The sequence below is a fragment of the Arachis ipaensis genome, chromosome B06 (genome assembly GCF_000816755.2).
Source record: "Arachis ipaensis cultivar K30076 chromosome B06, Araip1.1, whole genome shotgun sequence".
NCBI classification, from domain to species: domain Eukaryota; kingdom Viridiplantae; phylum Streptophyta; class Magnoliopsida; order Fabales; family Fabaceae; genus Arachis; species Arachis ipaensis.
In genome coordinates this window covers 34,432,102-34,449,968 of record NC_029790.2, presented here as the reverse complement: position 1 = coordinate 34,449,968, position 17,867 = coordinate 34,432,102, and the positions used below count along the sequence as shown (strand labels likewise).

At 37.4% G+C, this 17,867-nt stretch overlaps 1 protein-coding gene and 1 long non-coding RNA gene across 2 annotated transcripts; one reads left to right on the top strand and one right to left on the bottom strand.

Annotated features, from left to right (window-relative positions):
• Positions 10,874-12,112, bottom strand: LOC107646809. The gene has a single exon (XM_016350964.2). The coding sequence runs from the start codon at positions 12,110-12,112 to the stop codon at positions 10,874-10,876; it is 1,239 nt and encodes a 412-aa protein (XP_016206450.2).
• LOC110263290 lies at positions 14,074-16,562 on the top strand. Its single transcript, XR_002348683.1, has 8 exons — positions 14,074-14,534; positions 14,627-14,723; positions 15,012-15,039; positions 15,128-15,303; positions 15,560-15,657; positions 15,811-15,925; positions 16,085-16,186; positions 16,308-16,562. It is a non-coding gene; the product is annotated as an uncharacterized LOC110263290 (long non-coding RNA).

Below are 17,867 nucleotides of genomic sequence, written 5' to 3'. Positions count from 1 at the left end.
ACTGATGTACCTTAGTACCCTCTTTACCAACTTTCAATGCTCATCTAGAGGTGAGTGCATAAATTGTGAGAGTCTCCCAACACAATAAGATAGCTCCGGCCGAGTGACTGTGAGGTACTGTAGGCTCCCTACAACTGACCTGTAAAGCTTGGGATTGGGAAAGACTGAACCACCAAAGGCAGAGAGTTTGACTGAGGATGGGAGAGGTGTGTTGCAGGGTTTGCAGTTTTCCATATTTGCCTTTTTGAGTAAGTCTTTAACATACATTTCTTGGGATAGAACTAGACCACCAGCATCAGTCTTGGTTACCTGAATCCCAAGGAAATAGTGTAAATCTCGCAGATCCTTGAGAGCAAATTTGTGATTTAGTTGCTGAATCACTTGGTCAATTGCCTCTTTTGAATCCCCTGTGATTATTATATCGTCCACATATACAAGCACAAACATTGTAGAGTTTTGTTTGAAGCTCACAAAAATAGAGACATCAGATTTTATGGCTCTAAATCCAAGGTGTTGCAGAGCAGTAGAGAGCTTGTGGTACCAGGCCCTTGGTGCCTGCTTCAGGCCATAGAGCGCCTTCGTGAGTTTGCACACTAGCTGACCATCTCCTTGCTCATACCCTCTTAGTTGCCTCATGTATACATCCTCGGTTAAATCACCATGGAGGAATGCATTGTTCACGTCCAGTTGTCTGATTGTCCAACTTTTACTTAAGGCCAAGGTAAGCACAATTCGAATCGAGGTGGGTTTGACAACCGGGCTGTATGTCTCAGTGAAATCGAAGCCTGGCCTTTGTGAGAAGCCCTGTGCCACCAACCTGGCTTTGTATTTTTGGAGGCTACCATCAGAATTATACTTAACATGAAACACCCACCTACTACCTACTGCTTCTCTTCCTTGTGGGCATTTTACCAGAGGTTTCTATTGTATCAATCTACCCCTGTGTGATTCCTGTTGAAGCATATCTCGGGGGGGTGCAGGGCAGACGATTTCAAAACGGACTCCCCATTCATTAGATAGAGAAGATCACCAAGATTTCGTGATGCGCTGCCGAACTTATTCCAATTCAATAAGAGATCTCAATATTATGCCTTGAAGAGGACTCGAACCTCCACGCTCTTTAGCACGAGATTTTGAGTCTCGCGTGTCTACCATTTCACCACCAAGGCATCTTGAAAGTGAATCGTATTCCATGAATATGATATCTAGCTAGTGTTATGTATGGAATATATGACAAAGGTGGAGTGTTAGAGTATTTTTATTGATCGGTCATGTCATATAGGCCCGAGTCGGACATCCAATTGGTTCGATTTGAATTATCCGTAGGATATCTTATATATATTCTATATAGTTTCTGGATTATAATTGGAACCTCTTTTTTTTTGAATCCATCTTACATCAACAACTCGACCTCTACCGCCTATAGGTAGTTTTAGACAAGTTTCCTTTGAGGAGGATACCTGAATTCCAAGTATAGCTCATAATAATCTATCTTCCGGGGCATACGAGGATTCTTGTACCATTTGAGGCGTTAATTTCCCCACTAAAATATCGCCCGTCTCTACCCAAGATCCGGGGGTAACAATTCCATTTTTGTCTAAATTTGGTAAGGGAACCAACTTCCAAGTGTGATTTTGGAGAAGAGCATTATACTCTGCATCCATGGCAACCTTCCAGGCTGGATTTATTAAGGCATCTCTTACTGATCTCGGTTCAAGTTGAGCAGAGAAGATCCTAGGCTTAAACACTCCATTCTTACTTCTTGTGACCATGGGATGAACATTTTGTGGTGCAGGCAGGGGTTCCTCTGCTAAAGGGAGAACAGTTTCAAGGTCTGAGATAGGGATTGGGACTGGTGTGGCTGATGGTGCTGATGGTATAGGAAAGGAGGAGGTGGGATTGGGTGGCTGTGGCTGAATAGAAGTTGGTGTATGTGAGGTATCATTAGCGTTTTCTTGTAGGTTATCTGTTGAGGCTGAAGATGGAGCTGCAAGGGTGAAAGAACTGAAGATTGATGGTTTAGAAGTTATAGTAAACTCTCGTTGCAAGTATAGTTACTAAACCAAGCAGTCAACCTTTCTTAGAAACGTTTTGGTTGTCACAAGTAACAAACCCCTTTAAAATTGATAACCAAGTATTTAAACCTCGGGTCGTCTTCTCAAGGAATTGCAGGGAGGTGTTCTTATTATTGGTTGTGAGTCTTGTAAATTGGGGGTTTTGAAAGTAAGAAACCAGTATGTTAAATGATAATAAAAATAAAATACTAATAATAAAATAAAAAAAGAACTCTTAGCAAGGTATGAGAACTTTGGAAGTCCTATCCTAGTTATCCTTATCGATTGTGATGAGAATTGGATTTTACCCCCACCTTGTTAACCTCTAACTATGAAGGTAAGTTAAGTGGATGAATTAATTTTGATTCCTCAGGTCCTAGTCTTTCCTTGGGAAAGGCTAGAGTTATTGGAACTCGAATTAATTCTTGAAGAATTCCAATTTTCAATCAACAAGGAGTTTGATAACTCAAGTGTCTCCAATTTATCAATTCATCAATTAAAACCAAGAATATAAAAATCTAAATAAAAATCTGAAATATCTCAATTGCATTAATAATAGAAAATCCTAACATGAAAGATTCATAAGCCAATTTGGAAACATAAGTAATTAAAGAAAAGCATTAAAGTATCTGAAAGTAAAAGAGAAATACAAAGTAAAAGGAGTATTGAACCTGAGAGGAAGTTGAAAATCTTAAATCCTTTAAGAGGAATCCTAATCCTAAATCCTAAGAGAGAGGAGAGAACCTCTCTCTCTAAAAACTATACCTAAATCCTAAAATTGTGTGTTATGAGCTTATGATCATGAATGAATGGATTCCCCACTTTATAGCCTATAATCTGTATTTTCTGGGCCGAAAACTGGGTTGAAAACAGCCCAGAAATCGCTGGAGAAGAAATCTGCCATGCTGATTTTCGCCACTGCGACGCGTCTGCGTAGAGCACGCGTTCGCGTTTCCTAGCTTCAGAGAAACTATGGTATATTATATATCAAATTGAAGCTCCGAACGTTAGCTTTCCAACGCAACTGGAACCGTGTCATTTGGACCTCTGTAGCTAAAGTTATAGCCGTTTGAGTGCGAAGAGGTCAGGCTGGACAGCTTAGCAATTTCTCCAACTTCTTGTATTCCTTCCACTTTTGCATGCTTCCTTTCCATCCTCTGAGCCATTCCTACCCTGTAATCTCTGAAATCACTTAACGCACATATCAAGGCATCTAATGGTAATAAGAGAGGATTTAAACATAGGGAACTTAAGGCCAAAGAAGCATGTTTTCAATCAAAGCACATAATTAGGAATGCAAATGTAAAACCATGCAATTAGTTTGAATATGTGGGTAAAGAGTTGATAAAAACCACTCAATTGAGCACAAGATAAACTATGAAATAGTGGTTTATCAACCTCCCCACACTTAGACATTAGCATATCCTCATGCTAAGCTTAAGAGAAGCTATAAGAGAGTGAAGATGAATGATAGAATGTATGAAATGCAACCTATCTATATGAATGCAACTACATGCAAAATATTTCTACCTACTTGGTTATAAGTAAATAAGCTTTTCGAGACAAACATAAATCAGATTTCACTAAATCAAATCATACAATAAAAAGCAAGTAAACTTGTAAGAAGATAGCTCATGAAAGTAGGGAACATGGAATCGAGCATTGAACCCTCACTGGGAGTGTATGCACTCTAATCACTCAAGTGTTTTAGGTTTGATTCTCTCAATTCTCTACTAAACTTTCTTTCTAAGGCTTGCTCTTCATCTAACAATCAACATAAATTTAATGCACAGATACACATATCAAGAGGTCTTTTAAGGGTTGTAATGGGGTTAGGGTCAAGGTAGGATTGTATTTGGCCAAGTGGACTAAAATCTGAATCCTTAATAAACTTAAACTTTCCACCTAACTTTAGACAATCCATGTAATCATAATACCACATATAACTATCCATTAACCATGTTTTTCACATATTCATGCATTCTAATTTCAAGTACAGTACATATGCATTGCTTTCACCACTTACTTTGGGACATTTTGTCCCCTTTTTGCTTAATTGCTCTTTTTTCTTTTCTTTTTCTCACTTCTCTTTTTTTTTATTTTATATATGTTTTTTTTCTTTTATTTTATTTTTCTCAATGCATATGATTAAATTATTGGATGCATGAATCATGTCCTAAACATTTCTTTCACATTTTCAGAAAATTCTAACATACTCAATTCTCAAACCAAATGTTTCCAAACCCAATTTTCCCATACTTAAATCATAAGCACTCTCACTAGTCTAAGCTAAACAAGGATTCAAATTAAGGACATTATTATTTTCCGCTTAGAGTTAATGATGTGCTAAAGTAAAGAACAAAGGGGTATAATAGGCTCAACATTGGTTTGCAAGGGATAATGAAGGGTTAAGGCCATATGGGTATGTAAGCTCAGTGAAACAAAGGCCTCAATCATATAAGTGCATGCATACATCAAACCATGGAAATATAGAATTAAGCAAGACAAAGATCACAATTTTAGAGAGAACAACACACCAAAATGAAATATTGGTTGATAAAATGCAACCAATCAAATAGGCTCAAAAATCTCACTGGTTTTTGCATGTTCGAGCTCTAAACCATGTTCCAGTATAATATTTCTTCAAACAAGTTTAATATTAAATTTTATTCAAATTAGTGAAATGCTCTAAAAGGTTTCTTGAAAAAGAAAATATTACTTCAACCAAGTGGTAAAATATGCACAAAATCAAATAATCATGCAATCAAATTTGTAAATGCAATAACTAACAAGGAAAATAAACCATTGGTGTTGAGATAGAAGAGTAACTAACCCATGGAGATCGGTATCGACCTCTCCACACTTAAAGATTTCACCGTCCTCGGTGCATGCTAAGATGTGCAAGTGGACGGGTTGCTTCAACTGATGCTTTTCTCATCAAGGAATGTGTGTAGGAACTTGTTTGTCTCTCCCATGTAAACGTCTTCCGGTTCTCTTCCTGGTGGCCCTCCTGAAAGAAAAAGGGAAGAAAAGTAACCCAAAACAAAGAAAAAAAAACAAATAAAACATGGGTTGGTTAATGCCAAATAATGAGGGTCTCAATTACATGGTAGCTACAACATGTATGTGAGGAAACAGTAGAAGTACATGGCAAATCAAGAGTGCAAAAGTTTGCAAAAATAGGGAAGAGAGTGTGGGTAAGGAGAGATAATATAAATTCATGTCAATGTAAAAGTAATACAGGTTTAAAAGATTGGCATTGATATAAATAATATTACCTATCCAGAATAAAACAAGTCACTAAGCACCCAAAATAATTCAAGAGAAGATGCAACAGTTAAATAAGAAAATTAACACCAAAGGTAAAATAATGAATTTAGAAAAAAAAAGAAAAATATGCACAAAATTAAGATGCAATGAATAAAATATGCAAATAAATTAAGTAAAATAGAATGAAGGTGAAAAGGAAGAATGAGAAGGAAAAGAAGGGAAGAAGAAGTAAGTGAGAAAGGAGGGAGGAGAAATTAGGATTGGGGAAGAAAAGATAAGATTTTGGCGCTGATTTGGATAAGCTGTGCGGCGCAAGTGACGTGGACGCGTGGAAGACGCGTTCGCGCGACTTGCACTTAAATGAATTGATGCAGTCGCGTCGGTCACGCGGACGCGTGACTCATTTTGTGCTACTGGCGCGAGGGCAGCCTCGCGCTCGCATAACTCTCTGTTCAAAACTTAGTATTGCCAAAATCCAAGGTGACGCGGTCGCGTGGTCGACGCGAACGCGTGAGTGGCCATCATTGGGATATGACGTGGACGCGTGAGCCATGCATCCGCGTGGTAAGGTTTGTGCGTTCAGCACCATTCCAGCACCACTCTAGCACAACTTTCAGTCGTGCACCCTTTCTGACGTCGATTTCCAGGTCACGCGGCTGCGTGAGTAACGCGAACGCGTGGAGGGCATGTTTCCCATGTGACGCGGACGCGTCAGCGATGCAGTCACGTGGGGTGATTTGTGCCAAAGGTACGACTCCAGCCATGCTCTTGCGTGACTCTTTGTTCAATTCTTTTCTTCAAAACGCACTGGTGACGCAGACGCGTCAACGACGCTGCCGTGTCACGTGCATTTTTTTAATGCAGTATGCAGTGCTGATGCAAATGCTATGAATAGTATTCAAGTTCAATGAAAATAATATAATATAAAAATAGACAAAACAAAATAAAACTAAAACAGGAATGATCATACCATGGTGGGTTGTCTCCCACCTAGCACTTTTAGTTAAAGTCCTTAAGTTGGACATTTGGTGAGCTCCCTGTTATGGTGGCTTGTGCTTGAACTCATCCAGGAATCTCCACCAATGTTTGTAATTCCAATGGCCTCCGGGATCCCAAATCTTGTTTCTACACCCGTCTCCAAGTTGATTATCATGATTCCATCCGGGTGGTTCAGCTTTAGAATTCTTAGTGAAGCGTCCAAACAACTTCCTAGACCCATTCAATTGAGCTCTACACCAACCTTTGCGTTTAAACTTAAAGCTTCCAACCATAATGAACCTTGCAGGACAATTCTTACCACTGACCATCTTCCTCTTACTCTTTATGCCACAAAGAGCTCTAAGTTGACCATCTGTCTCAAGTAAACCATATTCAAGTGGAAAATTAAAAGTTAAGGATAAGAGTTTTACCCACTTGAATGTTGTATTGGATGATAATAGCTTTGGGGGAGAGGTCTCTAACAAGTTTGGAACGGAGATTTCAAGCTCCATTCCCTTAAGCTCTTCCTTGAAAATTTCCACCTCTTTGCAAGCTTCTTCAGTTTTAACCTTGTCCTCTTGGTAGCTTTCCTCCAATTCAATCTCTTCTTTATTGCTCACCAAGGGCATGGGAGGTTGTGCTTCTTCTTCTTTAATCTCTATCTCTTGATCAACCTCTACTAAGTCTTTAACCATGATCTGCCTTGGAGGTTGTATGCTCTCCTCAACATCAACATCAACATCAAACACCGGGGAAGGAGGCTCTGTGACTGGACTTTCCAATGGAGGTACAACATCTCTTAAGTTTGCAACCACTTCTTCCTTTTTAATAATTGCTGCTTTGTTCAGTTGTTTAAGTATAAAATCATACTCATCCTCGATGATTTTCTTTTCATGACAACTCCTTTCAACTACTCCTTCATCTTCAAGGGTCTCTCTTACCTTTACCCGTAGGGCCTCCTCTAGCTCCTTATGAAGTATGGATTCGCGAAGTTGATTCCTTCTTGCCTGTTCTATATCAATAGCATAATTGAGATCATCTTGCTCTTGGATTGATGGATGTCGGTGCTCTCCCATGGAGGGTGGTGATGGGATGAAAAGATCATTATGTGGTTGAAAAGGAAGTGCACTAGAGCTTGAGGGTTGAATATTGGAGGTAGAGGGTTGGTTCATGCGGATATAAGATTTTGGAGTGTAGAGGTGAGACCAATGATGTTAGAGATAAGTGTATTGTTATCCAATGTATGGTGGATGTGGGTTAGGGTCATATGGAGGTAAATGGTGTAAAGGGGCTTGTGAGTTTGGTACTTCAAAGGTATGTTGGGGAGGTAGTTCATAAGCATATGATGGGGGTCCATCATATCTATCATCTTGGTATGCACCTCGGAATGGTTTTTGACCATAGTGATTTGGTGGGTGATGGTTGTCATGAAGGGGTCCACCATAACTATTGTCGTGACATGCATTGTTGAATGGTCGTTGTCCATGGTATTTTGGAAGGTGTTGTTGCCTAAAGGGTTGATCAGATCCTCGTGGCTCCTTCCATCTCTGATTGTTTTGACCTTGATGCATGTTCCTGTTATAATTTTCATTCCTTGCAACAGCATTGGAACCAAACTCAAAGCGAAAGGGGTGAGAACTCATAATAGCAAATAAAATTAAAAATAAAAATAAAAACAAATTTAAATTAAAAGGTTATTGAAATTTAAATTTTGAAAATTAAATTTTGAATTTTGAATTTTGAATTTTGAATTTTGAATTTTGAAAATTTTGAAATTTGAAAATTTTGAAATTTGAATTTTTAAATTTTGAAATTTAAATTTTGAAAAAGTCAATTATATAAGATAAAAATTTGAAAAAGATTTAAATTTTGAAAAGGTTTGAAGAGCAATAACCTCTTAATTTACGAAGAAGCAAAAATAAAAACAAAAATAAAAACAAATAAACAAGAAAAAAGCAAATATTTACAATAACCAATAATAAGGCACACGTTTGCAATTCCGCGGCAACGGCGCCATTTTGAAAGAACTGAAGATTGATGGTTTAGAAGTTATAGTAAACTCTCGTTGCAAGTATAGTTACTAAACCAAGCAGTCAACCTTTCTTACAAACGTTTTGGTTGTCACAAGTAACAAACCTCTTTAAAATTGATAACAGAGTATTTAAACCTCGGGTCGTCTTCTCAAGAAATTGCAGGGAGGTGTTCTTATTATTGGTTATGAGTCTTGTAAATTGGGGGTTTTGAAAGTAAGAAACCAGTATGTTAAATGATAATAAAAATAAAATAGTAATAATAAAATAAAAAAAGAACTCTTGGCAAGGTATGAGAACTTTGGAAGTCCTATCCTAGTTATCCTTATCGATTGTGATGAGAATTGGATTTTTCCCCCACCTTGTTAACCTCTAACTATGAAGGTAAGTTAAGTGGATGAATTAGTTTTGATTCCTCAGGTCCTAGTCTTTCCTTGGGAAAGGCTAGAGTTATTGAAACTCGAATTAATTCTTGAAGAATTCCAATTTTCAATCAACAAGGAGTTTGATAACTCAAGTGTCTCCAATTTATCAATTCATCAATTAAAACCAAGAATATAAAAATCTAAATAAAAATCTGAAATATCTCAATTGCATTAATAATAGAAAATCCTTACATGAAAAGTTCATAAGCCAATTTGGCAACATAAGTAATTAAAGGAAAGCATTAAAGTATCTGAAAGTAAAAGAGAAATACAAAGTAAAAGGAGTATTGAACCTGAGAGGAAGTTGAAAATCCTAAATCCTTTAAGAGGAATCCTAATCCTAAATCCTAAGAGAGAGGAGAGAACCTCTCTCTCTAAAAACTATACCTAAATCCTAAAATTGTGTGTTATGAGCTTATGATCATGAATGAATGGATTCCCCACTTTATAGCCTCTAATCTGTATTTTCTGGGCCGAAAACTGGGTCGAAAACAGCCCAGAAATCGCTGGAGAAGAAATCTGCCACGCTAATTTTTGCCACTGCGACGCGTCCGCGTAGAGCACGCGTTCGCGTCGCCTAGCATCAGGGAAACTATGGCATATTATATATCAAACCGAAGCCCCGGACGTTAGCTTTCCAACGCAACTAGAACCGCGTCATTTGGACCTCTGTAGCTAAAGTTATAGCCGTTTGAGTGCGAAGAGGTCAGACTGGACAGCTTAGCAATTTCTCCAACTTCTTGTATTCCTTCTAGTTTTGCATGCTTCCTTTCCATCCTCTGAGCCATTCCTGCCCTGTAATCTATAAAATCACTTAACACACATATCAAGGCATCTAATGGTAATAAGAGAGGATTTAAACATAGGGAACTTAAGGACAAAGAAGCATGTTTTCAATCAAAGCACATAATTAGGAAGGCAAATGTAAAACCATGCAAATAGTATGAATAAGTGGGTAAAGAGTTGATAAAAACCACTCAATTGAGCACAAGATAAACCATTAAATAGTGGTTTATCAAAGGGTTCTTAGAAGAGGAATGATTGGAACTGACTGAGTTTGGGGTGTAGAGCCTCTTTCTTCTGGTAGAGCGGGTTTAAACTGTCCATTTTTTAAGGGAAACTGGTGTTCATCAAACACCACATTGCTTGTGATCACTATTTTTCCTTGTTTAGTAAGGCATTTGAAGCCTTTATGAATTGTGCTATAGCCTAGGAATACAGAGGGTGCTGATCTGAAGTCTAATTTGTGCCTGTTGTAAGGCCTCAAATGAGGAAAACACAAACAACCGAACACTTTGAGGCTTGTGTAATCAAACTGTTTTGCAAACAACTTGTTGAAGGGTGATTGACCTTGCAGCACTTGACTTGGCAGCCTGTTTATCAAGTATACTGCAGCTGAAAAGACTTCTCCCCAGTATTTTGTTGGCATCCCAGCACCTGCAAGCATTGTAAGGCCCTTCTCCACTACATGTCTGTGCTTTCTTTCAGCACTGCCATTTTGTTGGTGTTCATGGGGACAGGAGAACCTGTGAATTGCTCTTTGTGCCTGCAAATCTTTAGCTAAACTTATATATTCAGCAGCATTGTCAGATTGAAGCATCTTAATCTTAGTGTTCAATTGCAATTCAACCATTTGTTGGAAACATTTAAAAACTGATTTAACTTGAGATCGAGTTTTAATGAGATAGAGCTAGGTATATCTACTATAGGCATCAATGAAATTCACAAAGTAATAGTTGCCATTCAAATCAGAAATAGGAGCAGGGCCCCAAACATCTGTGTAGACTAACTGTAAAGGAGCAGTATAGACAGTATTAGAAAGAGGATAAGGGAGGCAGTGAGACTTCCCAATACAACATGACTCACAAGGACTTTTATTAAAAGAGGCAACAATGTTACAAGACTTTAAGACAGCAGTAACAATATTATTGGAAGGGTGGCATAGTCTATTGTGCCAAAGAAGAAATTGGTTATTATCAGATGTAGAGACAGTTGAGACAAACGCAGCTGAGTTTATTGATGGAGTGAAGTTGAGGAACTTGTACATTTTCTATTCAACCTCCCCATGTATAACAATCTGTTTAGTTGCCTGAGATTTTACACAGCAGCCATTAGATTAAAATTCAAAGTAAACATCATTGTCACAACAGAATTTGTACACACTTACTAAATTCTTTGTAATATCAGGGACATGAAGTAGTTTGTGCAGCAGGAAATTTTTGTTACTTAAATCAGTTTTAAAATAAGAGTTTCCAACAAGGTTAATGTGCAAACCTGATCCGTTCCCAACTATGACTTGATCTGTGCCTTCATAGTTGCTTTTCTCACCCAGGTTTTGCTGGTCTGATGTCAGGTGGTGTGAGGCACCCGAATCTGGATACCAGTTTTGGTCTTGTATGGTTGCTGGTGTAGTCAAAACGTTGCTTAAGTTAGCTTGAATTTCTTGCAGTGGCTGTGCACTTGACCTATTGTACTGTGTTCTTGAATCATCATTCCTCTCATACCTATGCCAACATGTCTTGGCAGTGTGTCTAGGTTTATCACATACTTGGCAAACTGGTCTAGCATCATATCTTGAATTGTTTCCCCCTTGAGTTCTTGAATTGTAACTGTTTGGACCAAATTGCTGTCCACTTTCATTATAGACGCTTCTGCCGCCTCTCATGTTCCTACCACCACCACGAGTGCCACCTCGAAATCCACCTCTGTTGTTAAAGTTCTGTGAGTATCCTTGTGTGCTCTGTGCTACATTGGCTTGTATAAAGGAATCTGACTTTCTAAACCTTTCAAGCATGCTTTCATGAGTCAACAACAATGATTCTAGCTCTCCAACAGTGATGCTCACTGGTCTTGCGACCACAGAGGCTAGGGCATCAATTGTCCCTAACACATACTCACTAACAGAATTTCCTATCTTGATCGTACTCAATTTGTTCTTTAATTGAATAATTCTTGCTCTAATTTGTGAAGAGAAATGGTCATCTAACTTTTTCCAGACCTCGTGAGAGTAAACACAGCCTACCGTCCAAGTTGTGAAGGGCTTGGTCATGGAAGCGAGGAGCCAAGACTTCAACAACACATCTTGTCTTTTCCATATCGCAAATTCTGGTGTTATGCATCCAGATCCATCAAGCCGTTGAGGAATTTGTTCTCCCGTGATGTGATGAAGCAGATTGTGACCTTCGATTGTGGACTCCGCTTGATCTTTCCATTGCAAGAAGTTATCGTCATCGAGCTTCATAGAGATTAGCGAAGAGGTGAAGCTGGTACCATGGCTATGGCTGATTGGTGTGATGTAGTTTCTGTTGACGCTGTGTTGTTCGCCATTGAAATTGAAGGTGAGCTCTGATACCATGAAATGGTATCAGATTCAAAGAAGAAGATTAGGGAAGAAAGGAGTTGCAAAGTGAAGAAAGAATGAAGAGCAGAGTTGTTCTGCACATTTGGTATTGAAGATTGAAAAGGTAAAGTGAAGCATGTCACATGGGTTCAGTTGTGTGATTTATAGCACAGCTGTTATCCATTGTAAACCACACGTGTTTTAACAAACTTAACAAACTAAGCTAACATAATCAATCAACTTGCTAAGTTAAGAACTAACAACTAACTGTGTGTGTATGTGTGAACTAAGCTTAACAGAAGGCTAAAGCCAGCTAGCTCCCTTTCTCTTAGCTTACTCTATCACTGCTTTTGCCATCCCAAGTAAGCATCATTGACCATTTTATTTTCCCACTCACTTCTCAACTACTAAGTACTAATAACCACTATAGTACTAGCTAGCTAGTATTACCATAGTTATTGTGAGGACTACATGTACTATTTCTTCATTCATCAAATATATATTTATGGGGCACAAATTGTTTCTAAAGTGAGAATCACAATAAAATATAAAAATGAAATAATTAGATACTTAACTTTACTACTATACTTTAACCAGCTAGTGTGACTTCCCACATGCAAATACTAGGCTTCCGCACCTGCAATGAACTCTACTACTACATGACATTAGTCATTGACATGCCTAAAACATTATTTGTATAGTTCATAAAAGTGACTAAGATTAATATATATTGCGTCATTAGCTTGTATGGGTCCTTTTTATCATGTTGTGGAATATATATAATTAGCAAGTGAAACCAAGTAAAGATTTATGATATGGATAGATAATGTTATGGGGACATAATATTTCTCACTATCTCTAGTTCGTATTAGAAATATAACTATTAATGTTATTTTTTTTATTTATTTAAATTTTAAAAAAAATAATTTTATGACGATATTTTTAAAAGGAGGTTTAAAGTTCGATTCTTGAAAAACCTCAAAAATATATATAAAAAATAGCATAAGACAAATAAAAAGAAAAAAGAAGACACAAGACAAAAATCAACCAAACCCAAAAAAGGCTCTTGCTTGAGAGAAAATATTAGAGATATAATCATTAATGTTATCTTCTCCTATAGCTTAAACTTTTGGGATGAATGATTTCATGACATTTTATATCCGAAAGGTCTAATGGTTGATGTATACGAAGTAATAGAAGAGTATTAGGTAGCGTTTGTTTTGGTGAACATGTCCATCAAGACAAAAACACAGAGATATATGTATGGTGTTTGTTGGTGAGACAAAAAATTATGAAAGACACGGTTACACAAAACTACCTATAAATGACATGTATTCCATCTCTTTCAAAAATATTGAGACATGAATAAAAATTTGAGACACTGAATTTTGTACAATTTTTTTCTCAGTCCTTTTCTCTCCACTCTTTCTTCATCTTCTCACTCGCAGGTAGCCTTTCTCTGCTTTCTACCGTTGTTGAGTCGGCGCAAGCCTCCAATCTCTGGCTGTTCGTCTTCTTTAAAGTTTGTACAACTTCTCTCACTACAAAAAAATGCCTATGGCCATACTTTTTTCTTTCTACGCTTTAAAAGCGTGGCCAAAAGTGGTCAATGGCCACGCTTTTATGAGGGTGGTGATTGACTAAAGATTTGGCCACGTTTTTTCTTGCTACTCTTAAAAAGCGTGGTGAAAGGGGTCTATGGCAACGCTTTTATGAGGGTGGCAATTGATTCAAGATTTGGTCATGCTTTTTTTGTCACGCTTAAAAAGCGTAGCCATAGAGAGAAACAGGTACGCTTTTAAAGCGTGGTGACAGTGTTTTGTTATAGTGATGCTTTAAAAGTGTGCCATTTTCTACAACTCTTTTGGCACGCTTTAAAAGCGTGGCCAAAAGGTTGAAAAAAAAGTTTCGAAAAGCATATAAATTACATTGCACACCCTCTTTGAAACTCTATGTTTCTCCTTTGAACCCTAAACTCTTCGAACTCTTTGTATTCACCCAAAAAAGAAAGGCCCTTTGAAAGAACTTTAAACTCTTCGAAAGAACCCCAGCACTCTACGACCCCAGTAATCCAAAGAACATCGCTGGCGCTTGCAATGCCTCTGTCGGCGCTCCCTGTTCTGGCACTCGCACCATCGCTACTCCCACCCTAAACCCCTAACCCTCCTTTGGTGGTGACTCTCTCTGGCGGTGACTCCCTTAACGCTCACTATCGGTCACAAACCCTCCATTGATGCTCCCTCCGTTGCTGCTCCCTTCTGTCACTGCAAACCTCTAACCCCTTCCGCCGCCGCTCCCTTCCGTCGGAGCATTGGAGAAGGTTTGTTGTTCAGGGCCGCTCCCTTCCATTGTCAAGCTCGAGGGGGTTGCTATCACAACCAGCGAAGAGGACGAAGATGCCATCCTCGATCTATAATCCCTAACTCATGCTTTTTCAGTAAACCTTCGATCACCATTTAATCATTTATGTTGAATATTACAATAAATCTGTGCTTTTATTTGTTATTACTCTTTTCCAATTGATTTTAGGAAAACGAAGTTTTACCGATTCGACAAGGAGGGGAACCGGTGGAAGGAGAGAACTGCAGGTACCGTCAAGTTCCCGAAGAACATGGTTACTAGCAAGGTTTTACTTCTCATCTGAACAAAATTCATTTGTGCTTCTTTATTTATGTTGTTTATTCTCTGATTCATTTGTGCTTTCTTAGTTCTTTGATTCTTCAGTTCGTAAGTAGTTAGAGAAGTTTAAATGATAATTGTTTGAGCCTCATATGATAATGTCGAACGTGGTTCTTTTGCTGTCATTATAGTAGTTAAATCTAAGAAGGTTTATTGGTTCATTTGCGCAACTAAGTTTTGCTCTCTTTTTTTGTGTTTATGCAAAACAAAATCGTTGCTGAGTGTGGTTCTTTAGTTCTAAGCACTCCAAATCATTGAAAAAGGTAATTCATGGATTCCATATTTTTTTTCATTTGAAAATCATACTAGAACAATATAATCTAATATGAGAAGTTGTTAATGCTCTAGCAGTTAGTGACTCGTTAATAGAGAGTGACAATTTTAATTCTCTCAATGAGGAAGACATTTCTGAAGCACTTGCTGTTGCGAGAGTATTTCCAGTAGAAGTCAAAGGCCGGACGAACGGCCACGCAGACAATGGTTGTTGGTGGTAGCTAATAGGTTGCCTGTCTCAGCTGTTAGGGAGGGTGAGGACTCATTCCACCTTGAGATCAGTGTTGGCAGCCTAGTCAGTGCACTTTTAGGCAAGAAAAAGTTTGTCATATCTGCGTTAGTTATTTTAGTATGGTTAATTAATTCTTTTATTATGTATTTACTTCCTACAACTTAATTGCCTTTGTTGATGATCTCGTACAGGTCATAAAAATGATAAGATTCTTTCTAACTTTCTATTGTCAATGTGAAGGTTATATATGAAGCCTTTTGTCTTTTTCTCTATTGAAGGTGTAAAGGAGTATGAAACTAGATGGATTGGGTGGGCCGGTGTGAATGTATCTGACGGCGTTGGGCAGAAAGCATTAACTAAAGCTTTAGCTGAAATGGTAATGAATTTTTCTCTCTCTCACACATACACACTTTGAATTTTTCTTAAATTTATAATTCTCGAGGATGAGAAAATACACGATATCTTAATGTGTCATCCTTCCATACTTAATGGATTGTGATTTTAATATTTGCATCTTCCTGCATCCCAGATTCCATACTTATGATTATGCTAGACATTTTGTAAGTGCTTGTAGTCGCATTCTTGGGCTTGAAGGGACACCTGAAGGAATAGAAGATCAAGGAAAGCTAACTCGTGTGGCTGCGGTAAAAATTCTTATGTTTTCTATACATCTCACAGCATAGCTAGAATATCATCTATTCTGTAGAATGTTCACCTGTATTAAATAAATAGAAATGAATATTTACTCACTAATTTCCTTCTCATGATCAACTTTCTTATTTTTTGGGAGTTTGAAAATTCAGTTTCCTTTTGGGATTGATTCTGATCGGTTTATTCGATTCCTTAAACTCCCTGAAGTCCAGGAGCACATGAAAGAACTGAAAGAAAGATTTTCAGGCAGAAAGGTGAGAGCTTTATATGCCAAAAATAGTTTGGAGTTGTTGCAACCATTCCTTGATTTCCATGTTTGCTTTGCTGATAATTGTGCATAATTTGAATAACTTTATGTTATAATCTAATAATCAGGTAATGTTGGGCGTTGATCATTTTGATATGATAAAAGGAATTCCACAGAAGATATTGGCATTTGAAAAGTTCCTTGAGGAGAACTGACGCTAGCGTGATAAAATTGCCTTGTTGCGAATTGCTGTACCAACTAGGACAGATGTTCCTGATTGTATGTTTCATCTTTAGGCATGTTAGTTATTACTTGAATCATATTTATCAATTAATTTATATTTTTACTCTTTAGATACATATATACATGCATTTTTGTTTTAATTTGCTTGTCATCTTATTTTATTTGTTGCCACTTATATTTTATGGTTCAGATACTATTCACATTTGGAGTTTCTTTAGGACATTTTGTCATATTCTCTAAAAGAGTAAGAATTGGATTCAACCTAGAGGCAAATGTTGCCTCTCATACCGTATGGTTTTTAATAAACATTAATAACAAATAATTCATTATTTCTTTAAAAGGCATTGCTCTCTATGGTCACTTTTATAATCTTAATTGGTTACAATTTTTCTATGTCTAAAATTGTGTTATTTCCTGTTTTCACATATTGGGTCTATTTGGTTGTTATTTATCATTCTTCTTTTTATTCTACCTTTCTTGTTTCCTGTTATCAGTTTTTCTTCACAAAATTATGAAGACGTGATATAGTAAATGTAAACTGGAAATGAACAAAAAGTCCTTCTATTTTCCTTTTTTTTTCTCTTGTATCTTCTTTTTCTTGGCATACCAGTATCTTTTTTATCTTGTATTTGAGTATTAATGTATAAAATAATTATAGCAAAAATTATATATGTCACTAATTACTGTTTGATTTGTCTTGTAATAAAAATTGCATACTATATTTATAGGTTTGGTAATAAAAAAGACTGAAAATTTATATTGTGCAGTGATGAAGGTAAAGTCAGAAAAAAAGATTTTTTTAAATTTGATAAGGCTATCGCCACGCTTTAAAAGCGTAGCTGTATCTCTCGCTATCGCCACGCTTTAAAAGCATGGCCGTATCTCTCGCTATTGCCACGCTTTTTAAGTGGGGGGCAATCTGCAAAAGCGTGGCAAAAAATAAAGCGTGGCGATAGGTCACCAAAAGCGTGGCAATAGAGAAACCACCATGCTTGCAGATGTGACCCTTTAAAAAACGTGCCGATAGCTCAAAAAACGTGGCAAAAAATTATCGCTACGCTTTTTTCAGCTTTTCGCCATGCTTTAAAAGCGTGGCAATAGAGCTGTTTTCTTGTAGTGTGATTTGTGTCTTGTTCTTCTTCTCATTCCTCTTCAAGATCATGGCAATGATGAGAATAACCACTGATTCAACGCCAAGGAACGACCATAGATCTATGATTCTGCCTCTCCTATCCTCTCTGTGTCTTTGTTGTCTCCTTCCTTCCATCCTTTGTTTTTTTCTCCGATTTCGTCTCTGTCACTTGATTTACTTTACATTTGTTTGATTTTTTTATTAAAAAATTGAATTTTTGTATTTTTTTTCATTTGAGATAAGATTGAATTTGATTTGGATTTGTGTAAAAAAAATTGATGTTTTTGGAGTGAAATAGAAATTGATGCATAGA